At 46.8% G+C, this 27566-nt stretch overlaps 2 protein-coding genes across 2 annotated transcripts; one reads left to right on the forward strand and one right to left on the reverse strand.

Annotated features, from left to right (window-relative positions):
- The first annotated feature begins 8637 nt into the window (after window positions 1–8637).
- LOC139273706 (histone H4) lies at window positions 8638–8949 on the forward strand. Its single transcript, XM_070890749.1, has one exon. The coding sequence runs from the start codon at window positions 8638–8640 to the stop codon at window positions 8947–8949; it is 312 nt and encodes a 103-aa protein (XP_070746850.1).
- Window positions 8950–18654: 9705 nt separating this feature from the next.
- On the reverse strand, window positions 18655–18966 carry LOC139273707 (histone H4-like). The gene has a single exon (XM_070890751.1). It carries the CDS (start codon window positions 18964–18966, stop codon window positions 18655–18657), a length of 312 nt encoding a protein of 103 aa, XP_070746852.1.
- Between the last annotated feature and the right edge of the window lie 8600 nt (window positions 18967–27566).

Here is a 27566-nt window from a genome sequence, read left to right on the forward strand (position 1 = left end):
CAGGCTGGGCTGGGGGAGGGGAAGGCGCATGCGCTCTTCTGCTCACTGGAAATCGACTCAAGGTTCGGGGCTTAATCGCGCATGCGCAGCTCTGCAATAATTCAGCCTTCAAAAAGCAAAGTGCACTTTTCTCGATTTACTTTTATCAGAATCTGAGCTAAGGAACTGGGCCTGGGGGGCAAGGACAGAGAATGTTTAAAGCTGGGGGCCTTGCCCCTTTGAGATGCTCAATTTGTGATCATTCCGTGCAGGGTTTTTTTCTCTTCGTGAGCCTGTCCTCACAAAGCTATCCTGCAGAAACATCGGAGGGACGGCAGAGTAGGAGTGTTTGCTGGAACTGTGCAGGAGTTAATATCTGACAGAAACTGTCCCAGTTTAATTTAATCAGAGTGAAACATTCGGTCACTGAGAGTAATACCGAACGGCCCTGAGCTGCAAGATTACAGAGAGTACAACAGGCAAGCGAGGGTTAAATGTGGGACCTTGTTTCTCTCACTCTCTGACACTGTCCCGCAGTGTGGGACTAATAATGTGTCTGTCTGTGGTACAATATCAGTGAGAGAGGGGACTGCATCTTCTGTCCCTCCAATGGGATCTTTCAGGATAAAACCGGACCTCACAGGTCAGTCTAGAACTGATACTGTGCACGTTTCTGTGTCTCACCGTCCTGCCTCGCACTCCCCTGTCTCTCTCTCTCAGCCCACTCTTTCTCTCTCTGTCGCTTTCCCCTTTCTCTTGTACTGTCTGTGAAGGCGGGATTCTGTTATTTCGCGTGATGTGGAAACACTTATGAGTACAACACAATAGGAGCAGGGAGGTCTTACTGCAGTTGCACAGGGCCTTGGTGAGGTCACACCTTGAATGTTGTGTACAGTTTTGGTCTTCTAATCTGAGGAAGGATATTCTTGTTATTGAGAGAGTGCAGCAAAGGTTCACCAGACTGATTCCCGGGATGGCAGGACTGACATATGAAGAAAGACTGGATAGAATAGACTTATATTCTCTGGAATTTAGAAGAATGAGAGGGAATCTCATAGAAACATATAAAATTATGACGGGATTGGACAGGTTAGATGCAGGAAGAATGTTCCCGATGTTGGGGATGTCCAGAACCAGAGGTCACAGTCTAAGGATAAGGGGTAAGCCATTTAGGACCGAGATGAGGAGAAACTTCTTCACTCAGAGAATTGTTAACCTGTGGAATTTTCTACCACAGAAAGTTGTTGAGGCCAGTTCGTTAGATATATTCAAAAGGGAGTTAGATATGGCCCTGATGGCGTCGGCGAGAGGTGCGTGGAGAGACAGTCGGGACTTCGGTGAGAGGCCTATAAAAGGCACAGCAGGGAGTCCAGGGCCCAGAGTCGGTGAGAGGGATGTGGAGAGGCGTCGGGAGTTCATTGGTGAGGCCTATAAAAGGCACAGCAGGGAGTCCGGGGCCCAGCGTCGGCGAGAGGTGCATGGAGAGGCGTCGGGAGTTCGTTGATGAGGCCTATAAAAGGCACAGCAGGGAGTCCAGGGCCCAGCGTCGGCGAGAGGTGCATGGAGAGGCAGTCGGGACTTCGGTGAGAGGCCTATAAAAGGCACAGCAGGGAGTCCGGGGCCCAGAGTCCGCGAGAGGTGCGTGGAGAGGCGTGCCGGTGCAGCTATAGGGAGAAGGCAAAAAAGAAGTAGAAAGAAACAGAAAGGTGACATCACAGCCAAGGGGGTAAGTGATTGGCTGGTGATTGGGAGTAGTTTTTCGTTTTTCTTTTTTCTCTTCAAAAACAGTGAGTAAACTTTACCATTGTTGTTGCCTATCTAAGGGTTAAGTCATGGCAGGACAGCTCGGTCACATGTTATGCTCCTCCTGTACCATGTGGGAACTCAGGGACGACTCCAGTGTCCCTGACGACTACGTGTGCGGGAAGTGTATCCGCCTCCAGCTCCTGACGGACCGCGTTGTGGAGTTGGAGCTAAGGGTGGATTCACTCTGGAGCATCCACGATGCTGAGAATGACGTGAGTAGCACGTGTAGCGAGTTGGTCTTACCGCGGGTGAAGGGTCCACAGTCATATAGGGAATGGAAGACCAGCAGGAAGAGCAGTGCAAGGAAGGTAGTGCAGGGGTCCCCTGTGGTCATCTCCCTGCAAAACAGATACACTGCTTTGAGTACTGTTGAGAGGGATGACTCATCAGGGGAGGGCAGCAGCAGCCAAGTTCATGGCACTGTGGCTGGCTCTGTTGCACAGGAGGACAGGAAAAAGAGTGGGAGAGCGATAGTGATAGGGGATTCAATTGTAAGGGGAATAGATAGACGTTTCTGCGGCCGCAACCGAGACTCCAGGATGGTATGTTGCCTCCCTGGTGCAAGGGTCAAGGATGTCTCGGAGCGGATGCAGGACATTCTAAAAAGGGAGGGAGAACAGCCAGTTGTCGTGGTGCACATTAGTACCAATGACATAGGTAAAAAAAAGGGATGAGGTCCTACAAAACGAATTTAAGGAGCTAGGAGCTAAATTAAAAAGTAGGACCTCAAAAGTAGTAATCTCGGGATTGCTACCAGTGCCACGTGCTAGTCAGAGTAGGAATCGCAGGCTAGCGCAGATGAATACGTGGCTTGAGCAGTGGTGCAGCAGGGAGGGATTCAAATTCCTGGGGCATTGGAACCGGTTCTGGGGGAGGTGGGACCAGTACAAACCGGACGGTCTGCACCTGGGCAGGACCGGAACCAATGTCCTAGGGGGAGTGTTTGCTAGTGCTGTTGGGGAGGAGTTCAACTAATATGGCAGGGGGATGGGAACCAATGCAGGGAGACAGAGGGAAACAAAAAGGAGACAAAAGCAAAAGACAGAAAGGAGATTAGTACACGTGGAGGGCAGAGAAACCCAAGGCAAAGAACAAAAAGGGCCACTGCACAGCAAAATTCTAAAAGGACAAAGGGTGTTAAAAAAACAAGCCTGAAGGCTTTGTGTCTTAATGCAAGGAGTATCCGTAATAAGGTGGATGAATTAACTGTGCAAATAGATGTTAACAAATATGATGTGATTGGGATTACGGAGACATGGCTCCAGGATGATCAGGGCTGGGAACTCAACATCCAGGGGTACTCAACATTCAGGAAGGATAGAATAAAAGGAAAAGGAGGTGGGGTAGCATTGCTGGTTAAAGAGGAGATTAATGCAATAGTTAGGAAGGACATTAGCTTGGATGATGTGGAATCTATATGGGTAGAGTTGCAGAACACCAAAGGGCAAAAAACGTTAGTGGGAGTTGTGTACAGACCTCCAAACAGTTGTAGTGATGTTGGGGAGGGCATCAAACAGGAAATTAGGGGTGCATGCAATAAGGGTGCAGCAGTTATAATGGGTGACTTTAATATGCACATAGATTGGGCTAACCAAATTGGAAGCAATACGGTGGAGGAGGATTTCCTGGAGTGCATAAGGGATGGTTTTCTAGACCAATATGTCGAGGAACCAACTAGGGGGGAGGCCATCTTAGACTGGGTGTTGTGTAATGAGAGAGGATTAATTAGCAATCTCGTTGTGCGAGGCCCCTTGGGGAAGAGTGACCATAATATGGTGGAATTCTGCATTAGGATGGAGAATGAAACAGTTAATTCAGAGACCATGGTCCAGAACTTAAAGAAGGGTAACTTTGAAGGTATGAGGTGTGAATTGACTAGGATAGATTGGCGAATGATACTTAAGGGGTTGCCTGTGGATGGGCAATGGCAGACATTTAGAGACCGCATGGATGAACTACAACAATTGTACATTCCTGTCTGGCATAAAAATAAAAAAGGGAAGGTGGCTCAACCGTGGCTATCAAGGGAAATCAGGAATAGTATTAAAGCCAAGGAAGTGGCATACAAATTGGCCAGAAATAGCAGCAAACCCGGAATCTGGGAGAAATTTAGAACTCAGCAGAGGAGGATAAAGGGTTTGATTAGGGCAGGGAAAATGGAGTATGAGAAGAAGCTTGCAGGGAACATTAAGACGGTTTGCAAAAGTTTCTATAGATATGTAAAGAGAAAAAGGTTAGTAAAGACAAACGTAGGTCCCCTGCAGTCAGAATCAGGGGAAGTCATAACGGGGAACAAAGAAATGGCAGACCAATTGAACAAGTACTTTGGTTCAGTATTCTCTAAGGAGGACACTAACAACCTTCCAGATATAAAAGGGGTCAGAGGGTCTAGTAAGGAGGAGGAACTGAGGGAAATCCTTATTAGTCGGGAAATTGTGTTGGGGAAATTGATGGGATTGAAGGCCGATAAATCCCCAGGGCCTGATGGACTGCATCCCAGAGTACTTAAGGAGGTGGCCTTGGAAATAGCGGATGCATTGACAGTCATTTTCCAACTTTCCATTGATTCCGGATCAGTTTCTATCGAGTGGAGGGTAGCCAATGTAACCCCACTTTTTAAAAAAAGAGGGAGAGAGAAAACAGGGAATTATAGACCGGTCAGCCTTACATCGGTAGTGGGTAAAATGATGGAATCAATTATTAAGGATGTCATAACAGCGCATCTGGAAAGAGGTGACATGATAGGTCCAAGTCAGCATGGATTTGTGAAAGGGAAATCATGCTTGACAAATCTTCTGGAATTTTTTGAGGATGTTTCCAGTAGAGTGGACAAGGGAGAACCAGTTGATGTGGTATATTTCGACTTTCATAAGGCTTTCGACAAGGTCTCACACAAGAGATTAATGTGCAAAGTTAAAGCATATGGGATTGGGGGTAGTGTGCTGACATGGATTGAGAACTGGTTGATAGACAGGAAGCAAAGAGTAGGAGTAAATGGGTACTTTTCAGAATGGCAGGCGGTGACTAGTGGGGTTCTGTGCTGGGGCCCCAGCTATTTACATTGTACATTAATGATTTGGACGAGGGGATTAAATGTAGTATCTCCAAATTTGCGGATGACACTAAGTTGGGTGGCAGTGTGAGCTGTGAGGAGGATGCTATGAGGCTGCAGAGCGACTTGGATAGGTTAGGTGAGTGGGCAAATGCATGGCAGATGAAATATAATGTGGATAAATGTGAGGTTATCCACTTTGGTGGTAAAAACAGAGAGACATTATCTGAATGGTGACAGATTAGGAAAAGGAGAGGTGCAATGAGACCTGGGTGTCATGGTACACCAGTCATTGAAGGTTGGCATGCAGGAACAGCAGGCGGTTAAGAAAGCAAATGGCATGTTGGCCTTCATAGCGAGGGGATTTGAGTACAGGGACAGGGAGGTGTTGCTACAGTTGTACAGGGCCTTGGTGAGGCCACACCTGGAGTATTGTGTACAGTTTTGGTCTCCTAACCTGAGGAAGGACATTTTTGCTATTGAGGGAGTGCAGCGAAGGTTCACCAGACTGATTCCCGGGATGGCGGGACTGACCTATCAAGAAAGACTGGATCAACTGGGCTTGTATTCACTGGAGTTCAGAAGAATGAGAGGGGACCTCATAGAAACGTTTAAAATTCTGATGGGTTTAGACAGGTTAGATGCAGGAAGAAGGTTCCCAACGTTGGGGAAGTCCAGAACTAGTGGTCACAGTCTAAGGATAAGTTGTAAGTCATTTAGGACCGAGATGAGGAGAAACTTCTTCACCCAGAGAGTGGTGAACCTGTGGAATTCTCTACCACAGAAAGTTGTTGAGGCCAATTCACTAAATATATTCAAAAAGGAGTTAGATGTAGTCCTTACTACTAGGGGGATCAAGGGGTATGGCGAGAAAGCAGGAATGGGGTACTGAAGTTGCATGTTCAGCCATGAACTCATTGAATGGCGGTGCAGGCTAGAAGGGCCGAATGGCCTACTCCTGCACCTATTTTCTATGTTTCTATGAAAGGGATCAAGGGGTATGGAGAGAAAGCAGGAATGGGGTACTGAAGTTGCATGATCAGCTATGATCATATTGAATGGTGGTGCAGGCTTGAAGGGCCGAATGGCCTACTCCTGCACCTATTTTCTATGTTTCTATGATACTGTTTCTGTTTCTCTCTCTGTTGCTACACATGACGGTGTGGCACTGTTACTGAGCGTAATATAGAGACACTGATACCAAGTGTAAGACTAATAATGTGTCTGTTTCCCTCTCTTTCGGTGGTGCTGTACATGAATGTGTGATACTATTATTGAGCGTAATATGGAGACACAGTTAGGGAGTTTAAGACTGATTCTGTGTCTGTCTCTCTGTCGCTCCCTCTGATAGCCATCTCTGGGTGGTGAGCATGGTATGGATAGTTCACCAGTTACTGTGATATGTCCCTCATTTTCGGAGGATAGAGAGAGACAAAGAGAGGGTGGAGGGGCGGTGAACTCATAATTTCTATTTTCACGTTAATCAAACATATTTCTGCGTACAAACAATGTAACAAATTAACAGCATATATGGGTTAAGCCAGCCACAGCTGTGATTGGCTCCTGCCCCTGAATCTGGGGAACAGACACTGAGGAGCGCCGACCTCAGAGTGTTTAACACTTACTGAGCTGGGAAACTTCAACTAACCCCGAGAATCGGCAGCACAGGCCGAGCGGAGAGGAAACCCTGTGCTGGGAGCTGTAAATCTGGGATAGTTTGTGCTGTGAATGTACAGATGTGAACATTGTGTGAGCGAGAGTGTGTTAAAGGGGCGGGCCGGTGAGACGAACGTCACTGTGTTTGTGTGTCCGTCTCATCGCCGGATTCCAGAGTCCCTCTTGTGTAAAATTCAAAGATTTCCCTGTCACAGGATCGCCCTGCTGCCCTGCTCAGGTCTAAAGTGGGAATTAAACGTTAAGTTTGATGTGATTTCAAATTTCAATCGAAAAACGAAGAAAATGTCCGCAATCGGGTGAGAGAGCGCGATCAGTGCAGCAATGAAACGGGTTTAAATCTAAATTGCTGCCTTCAATTCGGAGGAAGCTTTCTCGACAACAAACATCCCGGTCTTCGGGACAGAAAGAGGCCAGTCTGGGAATCTGGAGGGCCCGGGTTGAATTGGAATCGGACAGTTAATGAGGAGAGAGAAACACAGAGAGGCTGGAGGGGCGGGGAGCTGACAGCAGGATGTCTCCGCCCCGTCCGCTCGCTGCCTTTAAGTTGCTCTGTGCCGCCGCCTCCCGTTTCATTTCTGACCGAGCTCTGACTGTCAGAGAGATTTTCCACAGAGTCGCGGACATGACTGACACTGCAGCCGCCGAAACGGCCCCTCCTGCCGTCGCCGCTCAAACCAAGGCTCCCAGCAAGAAGAAGAAGGCAGCTCCCCGCTCCAAGCCAGCCGGTCCCACGTTGGGCGAACAGATCCTCAAGGTTGTGGCCGATGGCGGCGATCGCAAGGGGATGTCCCTGTCCGCGATAAAGAAGGCTCTGGCGGCCAAAGGCGTGAATGTGGACAAGCGCGGGTCCCAGATCAGGTTCAGTATCAAGAGGAATGTGACAAATGGCTTCCTGGTGCAGACCAAGGGCACGGGCGCCTCGGGCTCCTTCAGAGTCGCTAAGAAGGAAAACCAGGGGAAAGTGGGAAGGAACGTGAAGAAACCAGCAGCCAAGAAATCTCCAGGCAAAAAACCAGTAGCCAAGAAATCTCCGACCAAGAAACCAGCAGCCAAGAAATCTCCGGCCAAGAAACCAGCAGCCAAGAAATCTCCGGCCAAGAAACCAGCAGCCAAGAAATCTCCGGCCAAGAAAACGAACACCAAGAAGGCGCCAACAGTAAAAAAGACAGCGAAAGCTGCGGCTGGGAAGAAGGCGGCAGCGGCGAAGCCCAAGAGCCCCAAGAAGGCCTCGGGCGCAAAGGTGAAGGTGGCCAAAAAGGTGGAAAAACCGAGGGCCAAGGCCAAATCAGCAAAACCCAAGAAAGCAGCGCTCAAAAAGTAAATAAAAAGTGCAACTTGTAAGCATCTGAACCCAAAGGCTCTTCTCAGAGCCACCCACGCCTCTCAGAAAAGAGTTGATCCCCGAATCAAATGATCCCTGTCCCGGGGCCGGGCTCAGATTTCAGACAGAAATCATTGAACATGAAGCCAGGATCCCTGGTGACTCGCTGACATTGGCTGCTCTCACCCCTCCCCCAGTGTCTGCAATAAAACACACATTGAGAATGGGATGTCCGGCCCGGGCCTCACTGTAACTGGGGATGTGTTCAGCTCCAGTCTCAGTTCCTGCTCATTGTCATTTTCAGGGGGAAGAGTCTGTGAGACGGTGATACTGGCGGAGATACCCCGCCTCACAACTCAAACCCCAAACACCACATTCTCCAAATCAGCTGGAATAAGGTGTTTGTAAACTGTTGAACCCGGAGAGAAAATGTGGGGAGATGGAACAAGGTCTGAGATTGACAGGGAAAGGGCTGTATATAGGCGGGAATATTCGCGATTGTTAATTGTAACGGGACCTTATTTAAAAGCTTCTGGTTCCTGGAAGCTTTGAATATAAATTCCGAGTCTGTTTCGGTTCTATTGTCGGAAAACGGTTTGAAATTGGCGGCTGCAGAAAGCTGGAGGCGGAGCTGGAAGATCAGAGGCCGCTCTCTGCTCTGTCTGTCAATCTTGACTGTCTCCTCCCCTTCCCGCCTCTCTCACACTGCGCTTTCTCAGTCAGGTCGGCTCCGGCTCGATAAAAAGGAGCCGGCAGCAGTTCACTTCTCATTCAGCAGCTGTTTGAGTGAAGAGTCGTTATCATGTCTGGTCGAGGGAAAGGAGGCAAAGGATTGGGTAAAGGCGGAGCCAAGCGGCACCGTAAAGTGCTCCGTGATAACATCCAGGGCATCACCAAACCAGCCATTCGCCGCCTGGCTCGCCGTGGCGGTGTCAAGCGGATCTCGGGCCTGATCTACGAGGAGACCCGCGGGGTGCTGAAAGTTTTCCTGGAGAATGTGATCAGGGATGCAGTCACCTACACTGAGCACGCCAAACGCAAGACGGTCACTGCCATGGATGTGGTGTACGCTCTGAAAAGGCAGGGCCGTACTCTCTATGGATTCGGCGGCTGAATAACTCGACCCTTTTCCCCCAATCACAACACAAAGGCTCTTCTAAGAGCCACCCACCGGTTCACAGAGAGAGCAGCGACCTGGGGATCGGAGTGCGGACAGTTGGGTTGGGAAATGGTTTCGGCTGTTTAATTAATGGAAAGAAAGGTTTGGATTTATATAGCGCCTTTCACGACCACCGAACGTCTCAAGACATAGAAACTGAAAATATGTGCAGGAGTAGAATAGGCCATTCGGCCCTTCGAGCCTGCACCGCCATTCAACAAGATCACAGCTGATTACCCACTCCAGCACCTCCACTCCCCCACCCCCGCCCCCCCTCAGCCGCAAGGACCACATCCAACTCCCTCCCGAACACATCCAATGAACAAGACCAATGAAGTACTTTCGCTGTAGGAATATGGGAATTATTAAATATTTTACAACTGTTGTAAATATGAGAGATCAAAAACTCCGGCAGACAGTCACAACTACCGAGCAGGATACACAGTCCCAGACATTACAGTCTCCCCTCACAGATAATTCCTGTCATGTGCGGTTTCTGTGTGAGAATCGGTTAAATGGGACGGCACTGGCGGGATTGATGCGGGACTTTATGTTTACAGGAAGCAGTGACCGGGGATTTATTCCCGCCCGGTACAGACGGATCACGGAATGGAACAGAATTCAAACCGGAATGTGACAGAATGGGATTGGTGACTTATAATGGGGCACAATCGCCGTTATAAAGAGCGGGATTCTTAAATTGCTGGCGGGAAATTAGATTTTATTTAATCTCTGTTGGTTGATATTCTGAAATTGGCGGGCTTTTTGAAATTGACCAACTGTCAGTTTCAGTTCAGCCAATCAGGATCCAGTAATCCCCACCTTTCATTTTCACTCGGTGCTTGGTTCAAACTTGATTGGCGGTCAGGCTGCAGCCAATCACAGCCCCGGGGCCGACCCTCACACACTTTAAAAGGAGGCACAAGAGGAGGCTCTGCATTACCAGTCCCTGTGTCCCAGATTGTGTTGAGATCCGTTCAGAAAATGGCCAGGACCAAGCAGACAGCGCGCAAATCCACCGGAGGGAAAGCTCCTCGCAAACAGTTGGCGACCAAAGCGGCCCGGAAGAGTGCTCCGGCCACGGGCGGAGTGAAGAAGCCTCATCGCTACCGACCCGGCACCGTGGCTCTGAGGGAGATCCGCCGCTACCAGAAATCCACCGAGCTGCTGATTCGCAAACTGCCCTTCCAGCGCCTGGTGCGGGAGATCGCTCAGGACTTCAAGACCGACTTGCGCTTCCAGAGCTCGGCCGTCATGGCCCTGCAGGAGGCCAGCGAGGCTTACTTGGTGGGGCTCTTTGAGGACACCAACCTGTGCGCCATCCACGCCAAGCGAGTCACCATCATGCCCAAAGACATCCAGTTGGCCCGCCGCATCCGCGGGGAGCGCGCCTAGACTCCCCCTGCCTCGGCTCGAAGCTTCAGCACCAAGTGAAACAACGGCTCTTTTCAGAGCCACCAAATCAGCAAAGGAAAGAGCTGCGATCTCCTGTAACCAGAGCTTCGTGTTGTTCATTAACCCATTGTAGGGACGGGCAGAGGGTGTGGGACTGATTACTGATCGTGTGTTCATATACCAGCTCGGTTCACATGGGAGTTATTGACGATTAACTGATGAGCCCTTTAATATTTTCGGAAACTGACATCGGCTTTACGTCGCTCTGACCCCAAGTTCCCCGGGGCAGAGCACAGATTTCCCCATTCGGTGTTGCCGGAGAATGGGGGCAGGCAGATCTGGGAAGCACTGCAATGGACCCGGGTTCTGTATGTGTTGTGCAGTGCGGTCTAAACTGACCGGCTTAGCAGAGAAATACAAAGCCCGGGAACGGCCGGAGCTCCCGAGAACGAAACCAGCATTCAAACTATCTCAAACCAGACCAGAATTAAACTAGGCCCTTTTATTACTACATTAATTCATCATCGCCGACTCTCTCGTTTTCAGACAGATTAAAGAATATTTAAAGAACCGGTGGCGGTATTTATACAATTGTTGAGTGACAACTGTAGTTCAATTATTCGCTGTTAACGGGAAGAGTGTATCTGTGAGCAGAGAACCGTACTGCAGAGACCGTGAACTGAAAACTCCCGCATACGGATAAAGGGTAAGCCATTTAGGACTGAGATGAGGAGAGAGTTGTTAACCTGTGGAATTCCCTACCGCAGAAAGTTGTTGATGCCAGTTCGTTAGATATATTCAAGAGGGAGTTAGATGTGGCCCTTATGGCTAAAGGGATTTTGAAAGAAAGCAGAAAAGGGGTACTGAGGGAATAATCAGCCATGATCTTGAATGGTGGTGCAGGCTCGAATGGCCGCCTCCTGCACCTATTTTCTATGTTTACAGGTCTAAAACAGGCCAATCTATCGGTACATGAACTAAAGGTCTCTGACTCCATTAAGACAGTAAGCAGCCCTTTCACAGATACTGTGGGTGGCTCTGAAAAGAGCCTTTGGGTTATTAGATTAAATCTTGTCCGCTTTACTTGGTCTTGGACGAAGTGGTGGTTTTCTTGGGCAGCAGCACAGCCTGGATATTCGGCAGCACCCCGCCCTGAGCGATGGTCACCTTTCCCAGCAGCTTGTTGAGTTCCTCGTCGTTGCGGATGGCCAGCTGCAGGTGTCTGGGGATGATGCGGGTCTTCTTGTTGTCGCGGGCCGCGTTGCCGGCCAGCTCCAGGATTTCAGCGGTCAGATACTCGAGCACAGCAGCCATGTAGACCGGGGCTCCGGCACCCACACGCTGAGCGTAGTTCCCCTTTCGCAGGAGCCTGTGAACACGGCCCACAGGGAACTGCAGTCCGGCCCGGGAGGAACGAGACTTGGCCTTGGCGCGAGCTTTACCGCCGGTTTTTCCTCTTCCAGACATTTCCACGATCCACAAGTTCAGAAAAAAGAATGAGAAACTCCTCCCATATCTGCCCTTCTTATAGCTTCTGGAGGGATGCAGGGAGCGAACTTGTGATTGGTCGCTCTGAGGTGGATTTCATTGGTCTTTTCCGCTGACCAATCACCGTCTGTTTAGCCCGCCAATGAAAAGAGGGCGAAAATTACTGTTCGACTTCCAACGAATCTTCAATTTCAAAAACCCCGCCAATAATTTTTACAATGCGGATTATGTTAATAAATTCACCATTAGCCAAAGATTTCCAAACACTTTTTATTTCCTTTTGCCGTATTCCATATTACCTTCCAAATTCCAGGATGTTACAATCAGGTTTAAATTCGGGTTCAGTTTCATACGTTCTGTAACGGGACATATTCCCGCTCAATCTTTGTACAATTTGGGAATCACAGATCATGGATCGATCCTCCGCACAGGCGGGATTGAGACCAGAACTGGGAGTTCTTCTGTGAAAAGAGAAGAGGGACACAGGATTCAAACTCCCTGTTCTGGTCTCTGTAAGAACTCCCAGTCTGGGCCGTTGCACTCGGAATCTCGGATTAATAAGCGGGTTGACCCGAACTAGAATTTTTTTTATATTGTAAAGGGCTTGAGAGAGAATGAGGTGACTAAAGTCTGAATTTCACCTCCTAAAACAAGATCATAATTCATTGGCAGGCGGCCAGGGACAGTGTGTGCACTTTACTGGGAGGGAAATTCATCAGAGAAGCTAAGGTTGAACCGGACAGTAAAACCGTTTATCTGAGAATTCAAATCTAAATCTACAGCTGGAACTTTAAATGTTGTCAAACACTTGCTCAGGAAATAACTACAGTAAATTGAGTTTAAAGGGTGATGTGTTTGTGCAGCTCTTTCAGAGACGTTGTGGGTGGCTCTTAAAAGAGCCGTTGTGTTTCTGGTTTGTTGTATCAGGACAGAGTGGAGTTTTACTTGGAGCTGGTGTACTTGGTCACCGCCTTTGTCCCTTCCGACACGGCGTGCTTGGCCAGCTCCCCGGGCAGCAGCAGGCGCACGGCGGTCTGGATCTCCCGGGAGCTGATGGTGGATCGCTTGTTGTAATGGGCCAGGCGGGAAGCCTCACCCGCGATGCGCTCAAAAATATCGTTCACAAAAGAGTTCATGATGCCCATGGCCTTGGAGGAGATGCCGGTGTCGGGGTGAACCTGCTTCATCACTTTGTAGATGTAGATGGAGTAACTCTCCTTCCTCGACTTCCTGCGCTTCTTACCGCCCTTCGGTGGTGTTTTCTTGATCACTTTCTTGGCGCCTTTCTTGGCAGTAACTGATTTCTTCTCTTCAGGCATCGTCTTGTTCAATCCGACCCAGACATGACGTAAACTTAGCTCGGAGCTCTCATTATTTCGGCAGCCCCACACTCCGCCTACAGCCCTATGCTAATGAGGGATGGGTGAAGGCAACGATTGTGATTGGTTCACTCGCTGCGTTGTCAATTTCTATTGTTCTGTAATTCTCTGATTGGTCTCTTTAAACATCCAATCAGATTTACTGCTCGCCACAATCTCAAATTCTTGAATTAGGTCATCAGTTACATCCCCTCCCGAGCCATATTCTGTTCTTTATCGATCTAGATGTCTACATGTTCGACAGACATTGACCGGTTTGTAACCGAGATTGCCTGAGGGTCACTTCTGGTCAGGACTTGGGAGTCCTTCTATGAGGCAAAAGGCCCTCACTGTCCTTCCGCTCTCCTCCCACCGTTTAATTCAACACCTTTCTTATCTGTCACTGCTGTAACTACATTAGTTGTTTCAGTGTTACCTTCACCTGGAATATGCCGTACCTTCTGTGCCGTAAAGGGCCTATTTCCCTTAGCACAGGAGGCATAAATGTAAAGTAATTGGTAGAGGATTTAGAGGGGAAATATCTTCACGCAGGCTGCGGTCTGAAACTCACTGCCTGAAAGGGTGGTAGAGGCAGAAACCCTCACCACATTTAAAACTACTTGGACGTGCACTTGAAGTGCCGTAACCTGCAGGGTTACGGACCGAGAGCTGGAAAGTGGGATTCGGCTGGATAGCCTTTTGTTGGCCGGCACGGACACGATGGGCCGAAGTGGCCTCATTCCGTGTTGTAAGCTTCTATGATAAATGTCTATAATTCTGAAACTAAAAGGATATTCCGTCCATCGTGCATATGCTGATTTAAAACATATAGACCTTGGCGAAAAATATATATCTATACCGAACAAAATGTAAATGAACTGTATCTCCCTCCCTCCCCTCCTCTCCCCCCGTGAGGCGGTGGGTGGCACTTAGACGAGCCTTTGCTTTCTGCTTGGGGGAGAGGGTCGCGTTGAATCCATAGAAAGTGCGGCCCTGCCGTTTCAGAGTGTACAGCACATCCATGACAGTGACTGTCTTGTGCTTGGCTGCTTAGTGTCGGCCTAAATTGACCGGCTTAGGAGAGAAATACACAGCCCGGAACGACCGGAGATCCCGGGAACAGAACCAGCATTCAAACTCTCAAACCAGACCAGAATTAAACTAGGCCCTTTTAATAACCGCCGACTTTCTTCATACAGCTTTCATTGATAGATTAAATAATATTTAGGGAACCGGTTGCGGTATTTATACAATTTTTGAGTCTCTGACAACTGTAGATTAATTATTAGTTGCTAACTAGAACAGTTTGTGAGCAGAAAACCATAATGCAGATACCAGGAACTGAAAACTCCCGCATACAGGTCTGAAATAGACCAATTTATTGGTACCTGAAAACAAGGTCTCCATTAATACAGTAAGCAGCCCTTTCACATATATTGTGAGTGGCTCTGAAAAGAGCCTTTGGGTTATAAGTTTAAATCTTGTCCGCTTTACTTGGTCTTGGACGAAGTGGTGGTTTTCTTGGGCAGCAACACAGCCTGGATATTAGGCAGCACCCCGCCCTGAGCGATGGTCACCTTTCCCAGCAGCTTGTTGAGCTCCTCGTCGTTGCGGATGGCCAGCTGCAGGTGTCTGGGGATGATGCGGGTCTTTTTGTTGTCGCGGGCCGCATTGCCGGCCAGCTCCAGGATTTCAGCGGTCAGATACTCGAACACAGCAGCCATGTAGACCGGGGCTCCGGCACCCACACGCTGAGCGTAGTTCCCCTTTCGCAGGAGCCTGTGAACACGGCCCACAGGGAACTGCAGTCCGGCCCGGGAGGAGCGAGACTTGGCCTTGGCCCGAGCTTTACCGCTGGTTTTTCCTCTTCCAGACATTTTCACAATCCACAGGTTCAGACAAGGAATGAGAAACTCCTCCCACATCTGCCCTTCTTATACCTTCTGGAGGGATGCAGGGAGCGAACTTGTGATTGGTCACTCTATCATGGATTTCATTGGCTGTTTCCGATGACCAATCACAGTCTGTCTAGTCCACCAATGAAAGGAGGGCGGAAATTACTGGTTCTCAACAGCCAGAACCGAACGATTTTTTAAATTCAAAAATCCCGCCAATAATTGTTAAAATTGCGGATTATGTTAGCAACTTCACCATTAGCCAAATACTTTAAAACACTTTGTTTCCTTTTGTCTTATTCCATGTTCCCCTTGCAAATTCCAGCCTGTTACAATCAGGATTAAATTCGGCTTCAGTTTCAAACTGTCTGCAACGGGCGGGACTCAGTCCCCACTGATTCTGTAACGGGACACATTCCAGCTCCATCTTTGTAAAAGTGAACTTCTTTTCACAGGAGCTGCTGTGGGAGTGAGACCAGAACTGAGAGTCCTTCTGTAAAAATTGAAAAGGGACAGAGTGTTCAAACTGCCCCTGTTCTAGTCTCGAAGAACTCCCATTCTGGGTTGTTAACACTGCGGGGAGTCTCGGGTTAATAAACGGACTGAGCGCAACGGAATAAAAAAAACATGTAAAAAGGGCTTGAGTGAGAATGCGACTGAAATCGGAGTTTCCCCACCCCCCAAAATAAATTCGTGGCAGGCGCTGTGAATGAACGAGTGTGAGAACAAAGGGAAAGCGACCAGGGCCCGTGTTTGTAGTTTACTCACTGCAGCAAATTCCAGAGACACCAAGGTCACGCCGGTCAGTGAAGCTTTTTATGAGAATTCAAAACTAAATCTGCAGCTGGAACTACAAAGGTTCTCACACACACTTGTTCGGGAAATAATTACAGTAAATTCAGTCTAAAGGGTGATGTGTTTGTGCAGGTCTTTCAATGATGTTGTGGGTGGCTCTTAAAAGAGCCGTTGTGTTTGTGGGTTTGTTGTCAGGACAGCGTGGAGTTTTACTTGGAGCTGGTGTACTTGGTCACCGCCTTTGTCCCTTCCGACACGGCGTGCTTGGCCAGCTCTCCGGGCAGCAGCAGGCGCACGGCGGTCTGGATCTCCCGGGAGCTGATGGTGCGGCGCTTGTTGTAATGGGCCAGGCGGGAAGCCTCACCCGCGATGCGCTCGAAAATATCGTTCACAAACGAGTTCATGATGCCCATTGCCTTGGAGGAGATGCCGGTGTCGGGGTGAACCTGCTTCATCACTTTGTAGATGTAGATGGAGTAACTTTCCTTCCTCGATTTTCTGCGCTTCTTGCCGCCCTTCGGTGGTGTTTTCTTGATGACTTTCTTGGCACCCTTTTTCGAAGCTGGTTTCTTTTCCTCAGGCATCGTCTTGTTCAGTCAGTTACAGATATGAAGGAAAGTCTGCTCCGGGCTCGTATTATATAGGCAGCCCCACACTCCGCCCACATCCCTATGCTAATAAGGGATGGGTAAAGGTAACGATTGTGATTGGTTCATTAGCTGCGTTGTCAATTTCCATTGTTCTGTATCTCTCTGATTCGATGTTTAAAGGGACCAATCAGATTTATTGCTCGCCACAATCTCAAATTCTTGAATTGAGTCATCAATGACATCCCCTCCCGATTTATACTCCGTTCTTTATGTTTCTGTTCTGCTCTCAGGCAAAAATGGTTAATGACGGCCAAACTTATAAGGAAGGTTAATTCACGTTTTTTCCTATATATACATTCAATAATCTGAACAGCAAACTCGCTGCTGTGTATGTCGATCTAGATTTCTACATGTTCGAGACATTGACCGGTTTATAACTGAGATTGCCTGAGGGTCACTTCTGATCAGGACTTGGGAGTCCTTCTATGAGGGCAAGGGACCCTCACTGTCCTTCCGCCCTGATGCTGCCTTCATCCCATCGTTTAATTCAACACCTTTCTTATCTGTCACTGCTGTAACATGGATGTAACAGCATGGATTTATGAAGGGGAGTCATGTTTGACAAATTTGCTGGAATTCTTTGAGGATGTCATGAACAGGGTGGATAATGGGGAAGCCGTGGATGTGGTATATTTGGACTTCCAGAACGCATTTGACAAAGTGCCACATAAAAGGTTACTGACTGCACAAGATAAAAGTTCACGGGGTTGGGGTTAATATATTAGCATGGATAGCAGATTGGCAAACAAACAGAAACCAGAGAGTGGGGATAAATGGTTCATTCCCGGGTTGGCAATCAGTAACCAATGGGATGCCACAGGGATCAGTGCTAGGACCCCAACTATTTATGATCTATATTAACGACTTGGAAGAAGGGACCGAGTGTAATGCAGCCAAGTTTGCTGACGATACAAAGATGGGAGGAAAAGCAATGGGTGAGGAGGACACTAAAATTCTGCAAAAGGATATAGACAGGCTAAGAGAGTGAGCAAGGATTTGGCAGATGGAGTATAATATTGGAAAGTGTGAGGTCATGCACTTTGGCAGAAAAAAATCAAAGAGCAAGTTATTATTTCAATGGTGAAAGATTGCAAAGTGCTGCAATGCAGCGGGACCTGGGGGTACTTGTGCATGAAACACAAAAGGTTAGTATGCAGCTACAGCAAGTGATCAGGAAGGCCAATGGAATCTGGCCTTTATTGCAAAGGGGATGGAGTATAAAAGCAGGGAAGTCTTGCTACAGTTGTACAGGGTATTGGTGAGGCCACACCTGGAATACTGCATGCAGTTTTGGTTTCCATATTTACAAAAGGATATACTTGCTTTGGAGGCAGTTCAGAGAAGTTTCACAAGGTTGATTCCGGAATGAGGGGGTTGACTTGAGGAAAGGTTGAGTAGGTTGGGCCTTTACTCATTGGAATTCAGAAGAATGAGAGGTGATCTTATCGAAACTAAGATTATGAGGGGGCTTAACAAGGTGGATGCAGAGAGGATGTTTCCACTGCTAGGGGAAACTAGAACTAGAGGGCTTAATCTTAGAATAAGAGGCCGCCCATTTAAAACTGAGATGAGGAGAAATTTCTTCTCTGAGGATTGTGAATCTGTGGAATTCGCTGCCTCAGAGAGCTGGGACATTGAATAAATTTAAGACAGAAACAGACAGTTTCTTAATGATAAGGGAATAAGGGAATATGGGGCAGGGAAGTAGACCCGAGTCCATGATCGTATTAAATGGCGGAGCAGGCTCGAGGGGCCGTATGGCCTACATTTGCTCCTATTTCTTATGTTTTTATGTTCTTATGTTCTAACTACATTAGTTTTTTCAGTATTACCTTCATCTGGAATGCCCCGTAAATGTCTATGATTTGAAGACTAAAAGGACATTCTGTCCATCGTGTATATGCTGATTTAAAACACCTAACACCACAATATAGATCTTGGCAAAAAACATATCTATACAGAACAAAGTGTAAAGCAACTATCTCGCCCCCGTTCCCCAGGTCACTGCTCTCTCTGTGAGGAGGTGGGTGGCTCTGAGAAGAGCCTTTGTGTTGTGTTTGGGGGAAAGGGTCACGTTATTCAGCCGCCGAATCCATAGAGAGTGCGGCTCTGCTGTTTCAGAGCGTACACCAGATCCATGGCAGTGACCGTCTTGCGCTTGGCGTGTTCAGTGTAGATGACCGCATCCCTGATCACATTCTCCAGGAAAATCTTCAGCACCCCGCGGGCCTCCTCATAGATCAGGCCCGAGATCCGCTTGACACGGCCACGGCGAGCCAGGCGGCGGATGGCTGGTTTGGTGATGCCCTGGATGTTATTACGGAGCACTTTATGGTGCCGTTTGGCTCTGCCTTTACCCAGTCCTTTGCCTCCTTTACCTCCTCCAGTCATGATGATTCTTTACTGAAATCGCCGCTGAATGTTAATCTCTCGCCTTACCCATTGTCTGTTGAGACCACCAATGAAACGAGGGTGGAAATTCCTGTCCTCAACAGTCACACCTCGAAAGATTTTTAATTTAAAAAATACCGCCAATAATTTTTTAAAGTGCGGATTATGTTAATAAATGCACCATTAGCCAAAGGTTTACAAACAGGTTTTACTTCCTTTTATTTTATTCCATATTTCCCTTACTAATTCCAGGCTGTTACAATCAAAATTAAATTTGCGTTCACTGTTTCCAGGCTGTTACAATCAAAATTAAATTTGCGTTCACTGTCAATCTGTCTGTAACGGACGGCAATCAATCCCCACTGATTCTGTAACAGGACACATTCCAGCTCAAACTGTGTAAAAGTTGGGAATCACAAATCATGGATTGATCTTCCGCACAGGCGGGAGTGAGACCAGAACTGGGAGCCCTTCTGTGAAAAGGGAAGAGGGATAGAGTGTTCACACTGCTTCCCATTCTGGTCTCTGTACAAACTCCCATTCTGGGTTTTTACACTGCAGGGAGTCCCGGGTTAATAAACGGATTGACCGTAACAGGAATTGAAAAATAAACTTATAAAGGGCTTGCGAGAGAATGAGGTGCAGGACATTCTAAAAAGGGAGGGAGAACAGCCAGTTGTCGTGGTGCACATTGGTACCAACGACATAGGTAAAAAAAAGGGATGAGGTCCTACGAAATGAATTTAAGGAGCTAGGAGCTAAATTAAAAAGTAGGACCTCAAAAGTAGTAATCTCGGGATTGCTACCAGTGCCACGTGCTAGTCAGAGTAGGAATCGCAGGATAGCTCAGATGAATACGTGGCTTGAGCAATGGTGCAGCAGGGAGGGATTCAAATTCCTGGGGGATTGGAACCGGTTCTGGGGGAGGTGGGACCAGTACAATCCGGACGGTTTGCACCTGGGCAGAATCGGAACCAATGTCCTCGGGGGAGTGTTTGCTAGTGCTGTTGGGGAGGAGTTAAACTAATATGGCAGGGGGATGGGAACCAATGCAGGGAGATAGAGGGAAACATAAAGGAGGCAAAAGCAAAAGACAGAAAGGAGATGAGGAAAAGTGGAGGGCAGAGAAACCCAAGGCTAAGAACAAAAAGGACCATTGTACAGCAAAATTCTAAAAGGACAGAGGGTGTTAAAAAAACAAGCCTAAAGGCTTTGTGTCTTAATGCAAGGAGTATCCGCAATAAGGTGGATGAATTAATTGTGCAAATAGATGTTAACAAATATGATGTGATTGGGATTACAGAGACGTGGCTCCAGGATGATCAGGGCTGGGAACTCAACATCCAGGGGTATTCAACATTCAGGAAGGATAGAATAAAAGGAAAAGGAGGTGGGGTAGCATTGCTGGTTAAGGAGGAGATTAAGGCAATAGTTAGGAAGGACATTAGCTTGGATGATATGGAATCTATATGGGTAGAGCTACAGAACACCAAAGGGCAAAAAACGTTAGTGGGAGTTGTGTATAGACCTCCAAACAGTAGTTAGGGGTGCATGCAATAAAGGTGCAGCAGTTATAATGGGTGACTTTAGTATGCACATAGATTGGGCTAACCAAACTGGAAGCAATACGGTGGAGGAGGATTTCCTGGAGTGCATAAGGGATGGTTTTTTAGAACAATATGTCGAGGAACCAACTAGGGGGGAGGCCATCTTAGACTGGGTGTTATGTAATGAGAGAGGATTAATTAGCAATCTCGTTGTGCGAGGCCCCTTGGGGAAGAGTGACCATAATATGGTGGAATTCTGCATTAGGATGGAGAATGAAACAGTTAATTCAGAGACCATGGTCCAGAACTTAAAGAAGGCTAACTTTGAAGGTATGAGGCGTGAATTGGCTGGGATGGATTGGCGAATTATACTTAAGGGGTTGACTGTGGATGGGCAATGGCAGACATTTAGAGACCGCATGGATGAACTACAACAATTGTACATTCCTGTCTGGCATAAAAATAAAAAAGGGAAGGTGGCTCAACCGTGGCTATCAAGGGAAATCAGAGATAGTATTAAAGCCAAGGAAGTGGCATACAAATTGGCCAGAAATAGCAGCGAACCTGGGGACTGGGAGAAATTTAGAACTCAGCAGAGGAGGACAAAGGGTTTGATGAGGGCAGGGAAAATAGAGTACGAGTGGAAGCTTGCAGGGAACATTGAAACGGACTGCAAAAGCTTCTATAGATATGTAAAGAGAAAAAGGTTAGTAAAGACAAACGTAGGTCCCCTGCAGTCAGAATCAGGGGAAGTCATCACGGGAAACAAAGAAATGGCAGACCAATTGAACAAGTACTTTGGTTCGGTATTCACGAAGGAGGACACAAACAACCTTCCGGTTATAAAAGGGGTCGGGGGGTCGAGTAAGGAGGAGGAACTGAGGGAAATCCTTATTAGCCGGGAAATGTGTTGAGGAAATTGATGGGATTGAAGGCCGATAAATCCCCAGGGCCTGATGGACTGCATCCCAGAGTACTTAAGGAGGTGGCCTTGGAAATAGTGGATGCATTGACAGTCATTTTCCAACATTCCATTGACTCTGGATCAGTTCCTATAGAGTGGAGAGTAGCCAATGTAACCCCACTTTTTAAAAAAGGAGGGAGAGAGAAAACAGGGAATTATAGACCGGTCAGCCTGACATCGGTAGTGGGTAAAATGATGGAATCAATTATTAAGGATGTCATAGCAGTGCATTTGGAAAGAGGTGACATGATAGGTCCAAGTCAGCATGGATTTGTGAAAGGGAAATCATGCTTGACAAATCTTCTGGAATTTTTTGAGGATGTTTCCAGTAGAGTGGTCAAGGGAGAACCAGTTGATGTGGTATATTTGGACTTTCAGAAGGCTTTCGACAAGGTCCCACACAAGAGATTGATGTGCAAAGTTAAAGCACATGGGATTGGGGGTAGTGTGCTGACATGGATTGAGAACTGGTTGTCAGACAGGAAGCAAAGAGTAGGAGTAAATGGGTACTTTTCAGAATGGCAGGCAGTGACTAGTGGGGTACCGCAAGGTTCTGTGCTGGGGCCCCAGCTGTTTACACTGTACATTAATGATTTAGATGAGGGGATTAAATGTAGTATCTCCAAATTTGCGGATGACACTAAGTTGGGTGGCAGTGTGAGCTGCGAGGAGGATGCTGTGAGGCTGCAGAGCGACTTGGATAGGTTAGGTGAGTGGGCAAATACATGGCAGATGAAGTATAATGTGGATAAATGTGAGGTTATCCACTTTGGTGGTAAAAACAGAGATACAGACTATTATCTGAATGGTGACAGATTAGGAAAAGGGGAGGTGCAAAGAGACCTGGGTGTCATGGTACATCAGTCATTGAAGGTTGGCATGCAGGTGCAGCAGGCGGTTAAGAAAGCAAATGGCATGTTGGCCTTCATAGCAAGGGGATTTGAGTACAGGGGCAGGGAGGTGTTGCTACAGTTGTACAGGGCCTTGGTGAGGCCACACCTGGAGTATTGTGTACAGTTTTGGTCTCCTAACCCGAGGAAGGACATTCTTGCTATTGAGGGAGTGCAGCGAAGGTTCACCAGACTGATTCCCGGGATGGCGGGACTGACCTATCAAGAAAGACTGGATCAACTGGGCTTGTATTCACTGGAGTTCAGAAGAATGAGAGGGGACCTCATAGAAACATTTAAAATTCTGACGGGGTTAGACAGGTTAGATGCAGGAAGAATGTTCCCAATGTTGGGGAAGTCCAGAACCAGAGGTCACAGTCTAAGGATAAGGGGTAAGCCATTTAGGACCGAGATGCGGAGGAACTTCTTCACCCAGAGAGTGGTGAACCTGTGGAATTCTCTACCACAGAAAGTTGTTGAGGCCAATTCACTAAATATATTCAAAAAGGAGTTAGATGAGGTCCTTACTATTAGGGGGATCAAGGGGTATGGTGAGAAAGCAGGAATGTGGTACTGAAGTTGAATGTTCAGCCATGAACTCATTGAATGGCGGTGCAGGCTATGTTTCTATGAAATCTGAGCCTCATTCCCTAAACAAGCTCTTAATTCCTCGGCAGGCGCTGTAAATGGGAACGAGCGACAAGGAATCGTGTTTGTAGCATGAATGGCGGGAAATTCAACAGCGGCCCCAACGTCGAACCAGACAGTGAAGCTGCTTATGAGAATTCAAAACTAATTCCACAGCTGGAACTGCAAAGGTTCCCAAACACACTTGTTCAGGAAATAATTACAGTAAATTGAGTCTAAAGGGTGATGCGCTTTCGGTCTTTCAGAGAGGTTGTGGTTGGCTCTTAAAAGAGCCATTGTGTTTGGGGTGTTCCCTCAGGACAGTGTGGAGTTTTACTTGGAGCTGGTGTACTTGGTCACCGCCTTTGTCCCTTCCGACACGGCGTGCTTGGTCAGCTCCCCGGGCAGCAGCAGGCGCACGGCGGTCTGGATCTCACCGGAACTGATGGTGTCAGATTATGGTATGAGAGTGTGTATTTTATTCTGTACTTGTCTATCTCTGGTATATGAATGTGGCGTTTAGTCTGTACCTGTCAGTTACTGGTATATGATTGTTGGGGTTACTCTCTACCTCTCAGTTTCGGTTATGTGATTGTGGGTTTTAATCTGTACCTGTCACTCTCTAGTATTTGAGTGTGGTGTTTATTCTGTATCCATTTGTCTCTGGTATGTTAGTGTGGGTTAATCTGCACCTGTCAGCTTGCTATGTGAGTGTGGGTTTATTCTGTACCTCTCGGTTCTGGTATATGACTGTGGGGTTAATCTGTACCTGTCAGTTTCTGGTATGTGAGTGTGGTCTTTAATCTGTACCTGTCAGTCTCTGGTATGTGACTGTGTATTTTTTCTGTAACTGTCAGTTTATATGTGAGTGTGTATTTTATTCTATACATTTCAATCTCTGGTATGCGAATGTGGGGTTTAACCTGTACCTGTCAGTTTCTGGTATGTGAGTGTGGGTTTAATCTGTACGTATCAGTTTCTGGTATATGAGTGTGTGGTTAATCTGTACCTATCAATTTCTGGTCTATTATTGTGGGCTTTAATCTGTACCTATTAGTTTCTGGTATGTGAGTGTGGGTGATATTCTATACCTGTCTGTTTCTGGTATGAGAGAGTGGTTTTAAGATGTACCTTTCAGTCTTTGATATGTGAAAGTGGGGATTAATCTGTACCTGTCAGTTTCTGGTATTTGAGTGTTGGTTTTATCCCATAGCTGTCAGTTTCTGGTCTATGTGTGGGGTTTAATCTGTAACCATCAGTTTCTGGTAAAAAGTGTGTGGTTTAATCTGTATCTGTCAGTTTCTGATCTATGAGTGTGGGTTTAATCTATACCCATCAGTTTCTGGTGTGCAAGTGTGGGTTTTATTCTGTATATTTCAGTATCTGGTATATGAATGTGATATGTTTCAATAGTGAAACTGCATTTGATCCTACCGCTCTGTGTGGCTGTAAGATTCACAATGAAACTCAGCCACTTCGGATCACTGTTGGACTGACAGCTTCTGCTGCCTGTGATAACAGGATTGAGGTCAGTTCTGTGTCTCTGCGCTCTGTGAGTGATAATGTACTTACTGTATGCGAGAAGGAGCTGCCTGCACTTTGTCTTGTGTTCTGGGTGGAAGAAATATCATATTTATACTGGCTCAATGAAGTATTTTGCTTTGAGAATAATAATACCAGAAAAATATTAGTTATGATATGGACAACTGATGGGGAAAATATAAAATAAAGTTGTAATGAATGTATATGTTTATAATAAAGTAAAGTATCTGGAGAGAGGAAACCGTGATACAAACAGTGTTCTTGTCTGACCTCACTGCAGTACAGCAGCACTCAGATTTTCCACACCAGGTGTGTAGGACTGTTCTATAGAAAGTTATCAGCATCTAGACACAACTCAAACCCAGCACTGGTCCATGAATGGGATCACCCGATTAATACAATCGAGGTTTATATCCTCCACTCCCATAGGACTACCTGTAAAATTCTGAATCGCTTTCTGGATTATAACCACAGGTACCTGGGCTGTACAACAATTGTTCTCAGTCTATTGGAACCGAGTTAAGTGCCTGTGCAGTCAACAGAATGTCACAGAGCCTGGATCATGATGTATCTGAGGGAGCGACAATGTATCTCTCGATCACCTTCAACACGGATCTGGAGAACTCAATGCACCGAAACAAAATTACCAAATTTGAAATGTCTACTTTCTGTCCTGGTGCCTGCAATAGATACACTTTGTGACACTCCTCACATCCTCACTGTCAGGCTGTGTTTCCACTGTTCAATGTCCAAGAAGGGCAGACACGGTGAGATTGGGACTGAATCAGGAACATTCACGACTGGTTTGGTGACAGAAACCAGCAATGATTTGAAAGAGTGTGGTGATTAACTTTCTCTGTTACCTTACACTGTACACACACAGCCCGGGATATCTCCGCTCCCTTCCCCCACTCACTCCATGTTCCCAAACTACTTCCTGCTCCATTCTGCCTCTTACAAACAGCCCCCGATTCCCCGACACAAAGCCCATTTGCGGAAACAGTCTCAATGCGATGAGCTGCTGTAAAGAGTCTGCTGTTTGCTCCCTTACTCTGGCCCGGGATATCTCCGCTCCCTGATGTGTTCAACGATCATCAGCCCAGCACAGAGGAAATGGCAGCCACTGGCAGAGCTGGGGAAGGGGAGCTCGCATGTGTCCTTCCTGTCAGTTTAAATACTGGGCGGGAGACAAGTCGGGGGGGGGGGCGGTGTTGGGGGGGAGCAGGCAAGTATTTCAATGCTGGAGCGTGAAGCTTGGAGGTGAATCTGGAAGCTCAGAGGCCGCTGTCTCTGCTCAATCTGTCACCCTGTATTGTTCAGACTATGGGATGTGAGTGTGTGTTTTACACTGTATCGTTCAGACTATGGGCTGTGAGTGTGTGTTTTACACTGTATAGTTCAGACTATGGGATGTGAGTGTGTGTTTTACACTGTATAGTTCAGACTATGGGATATGAGTGTGTGTTTTACACTGTTTCGTTCAGACTATGGGATGTGAGTGTGTGTTTTACACTGTATAGTTCAGACTATGGGATGTGAGTGTGTGTTTTACACTGTATTATTCAGACTATGGGATGAGAGTGTGGGTTTTACACTATATAGTTCAGACGATGGGATGTGAGTGTGTGTTTTACACTGTATAGTTCAGACTATGGGATGTGAGTGTGTGTTTTACACTGTTTCGTTCAGACTATGGGATGTGAGTGTGTGTTTTACACTGTATAGTTCAGACTATGGGATTTGAGTGTGTGTTTTACACTGTATTGTTCAGACTATGGGATGTGAGTGTGTGTTTTACACTGTATTGTTCAGACTATGGGATGGGAGTGTGGGTTTTACACTATATAGTTCAGACTATGGGATGTGAGTGTGTGTTTTACACTGTATAGTTCAGACTATGGGATGTGAGTGTGTGTTTTACACTGTTTCGTTCAGACTATGGGATGTGAGTGTGTGTTTTACACTGTATAGTTCAGACTATGGGATTTGAGTGTGTGTTTTACACTGTATTGTTCAGACTATGGGATGTGAGTGTGTGTTTTACACTGTATCGTTCAGACTATGGGATGTGAGTGTGGGTTTTACACTGTATAGTTCAGACTATGGGATGTGAGTGTGTGTTTTACACTGTATAGTTCAGACTATGGGATGTGAGTGTGGGTTTTACACTGTATAGTTCAGACTATGGGATGTGAGTGTTTGTTTTACACTGTATAGTTCAGACTATGGGATGTGAGTGTGTGTTTTACACTGTATAGTTCAGACTATGGGATGTGAGTGTGTGTTTTACACTGTATAGTTCAGACTATGGGATGTGAGTGAGTGTTTTACACTGTAATGTTCAGACTATGGGATGTGAGTGTGTGTTTTACACTGTATAGTTCAGACTATGGGATGTGAATGTGTGTTTTACACTGTATAGTTCAGACTATGGGATGTGAGTGTGTGTTTTACACTGTATAGTTCAGACTATGGGATGTGAGTGTGTGTTTTACACTGTATAGTTCAGACTATGGGATGTGAGTGTGGGTTTTACACTGTATAGTTCAGACTATGGGATGTGAGTGTGGGTTTTACACTGTATAGTTCAGACTATGGGATGTGAGTGTGTGTTAAATTTTATATGAATCAAAAAGCAGAATGTTTAAAAGAGGAGAGACTTGTAAATGTCGTTATTCAGGGGGATTTGAGTGTCATTGTGCACGAATCACATATCGTTAACTTGCAGCTACTGCAAGCAATTAGGAAGGTAAAGGATATGTTGGCCTTTATTACAAGGCGTTTGGAGTATAAGAGTAAAGAAATGTGGCTGCAATTATGTAGGGCTTTGGTGAGACCACACCTGGATTACTGGGCACAGTTTTGGTCTCATTGCCTAATGAAGGATATTAGAGGGGGTGCAACATTGAATCCTGGGATAGGGAGATTGAGTGAAGTGCACCTATACACTCTGGAGTTTAGAAGAATGAGAGCTGAGCTCATTGAAATCTAAAAAAAAATCTTAGAAGTCTTGGCAGGGTAGATGCTGTG

This window comes from Pristiophorus japonicus, chromosome 9, assembly GCF_044704955.1.
Source record: "Pristiophorus japonicus isolate sPriJap1 chromosome 9, sPriJap1.hap1, whole genome shotgun sequence".
In the NCBI taxonomy this organism is placed as follows: domain Eukaryota; kingdom Metazoa; phylum Chordata; class Chondrichthyes; family Pristiophoridae; genus Pristiophorus; species Pristiophorus japonicus.

Bases quoted from the DNA above. Each gene is read 5' to 3' on its own strand.
- LOC139273706 (XM_070890749.1), top strand. From the start codon at position 8,638: ATGTCTGGTCGAGGGAAAGGAGGCAAAGGATTGGGTAAAGGCGGAGCC.
- LOC139273707 (XM_070890751.1), bottom strand. From the start codon at position 18,966: ATGACTGGAGGAGGTAAAGGAGGCAAAGGACTGGGTAAAGGCAGAGCC.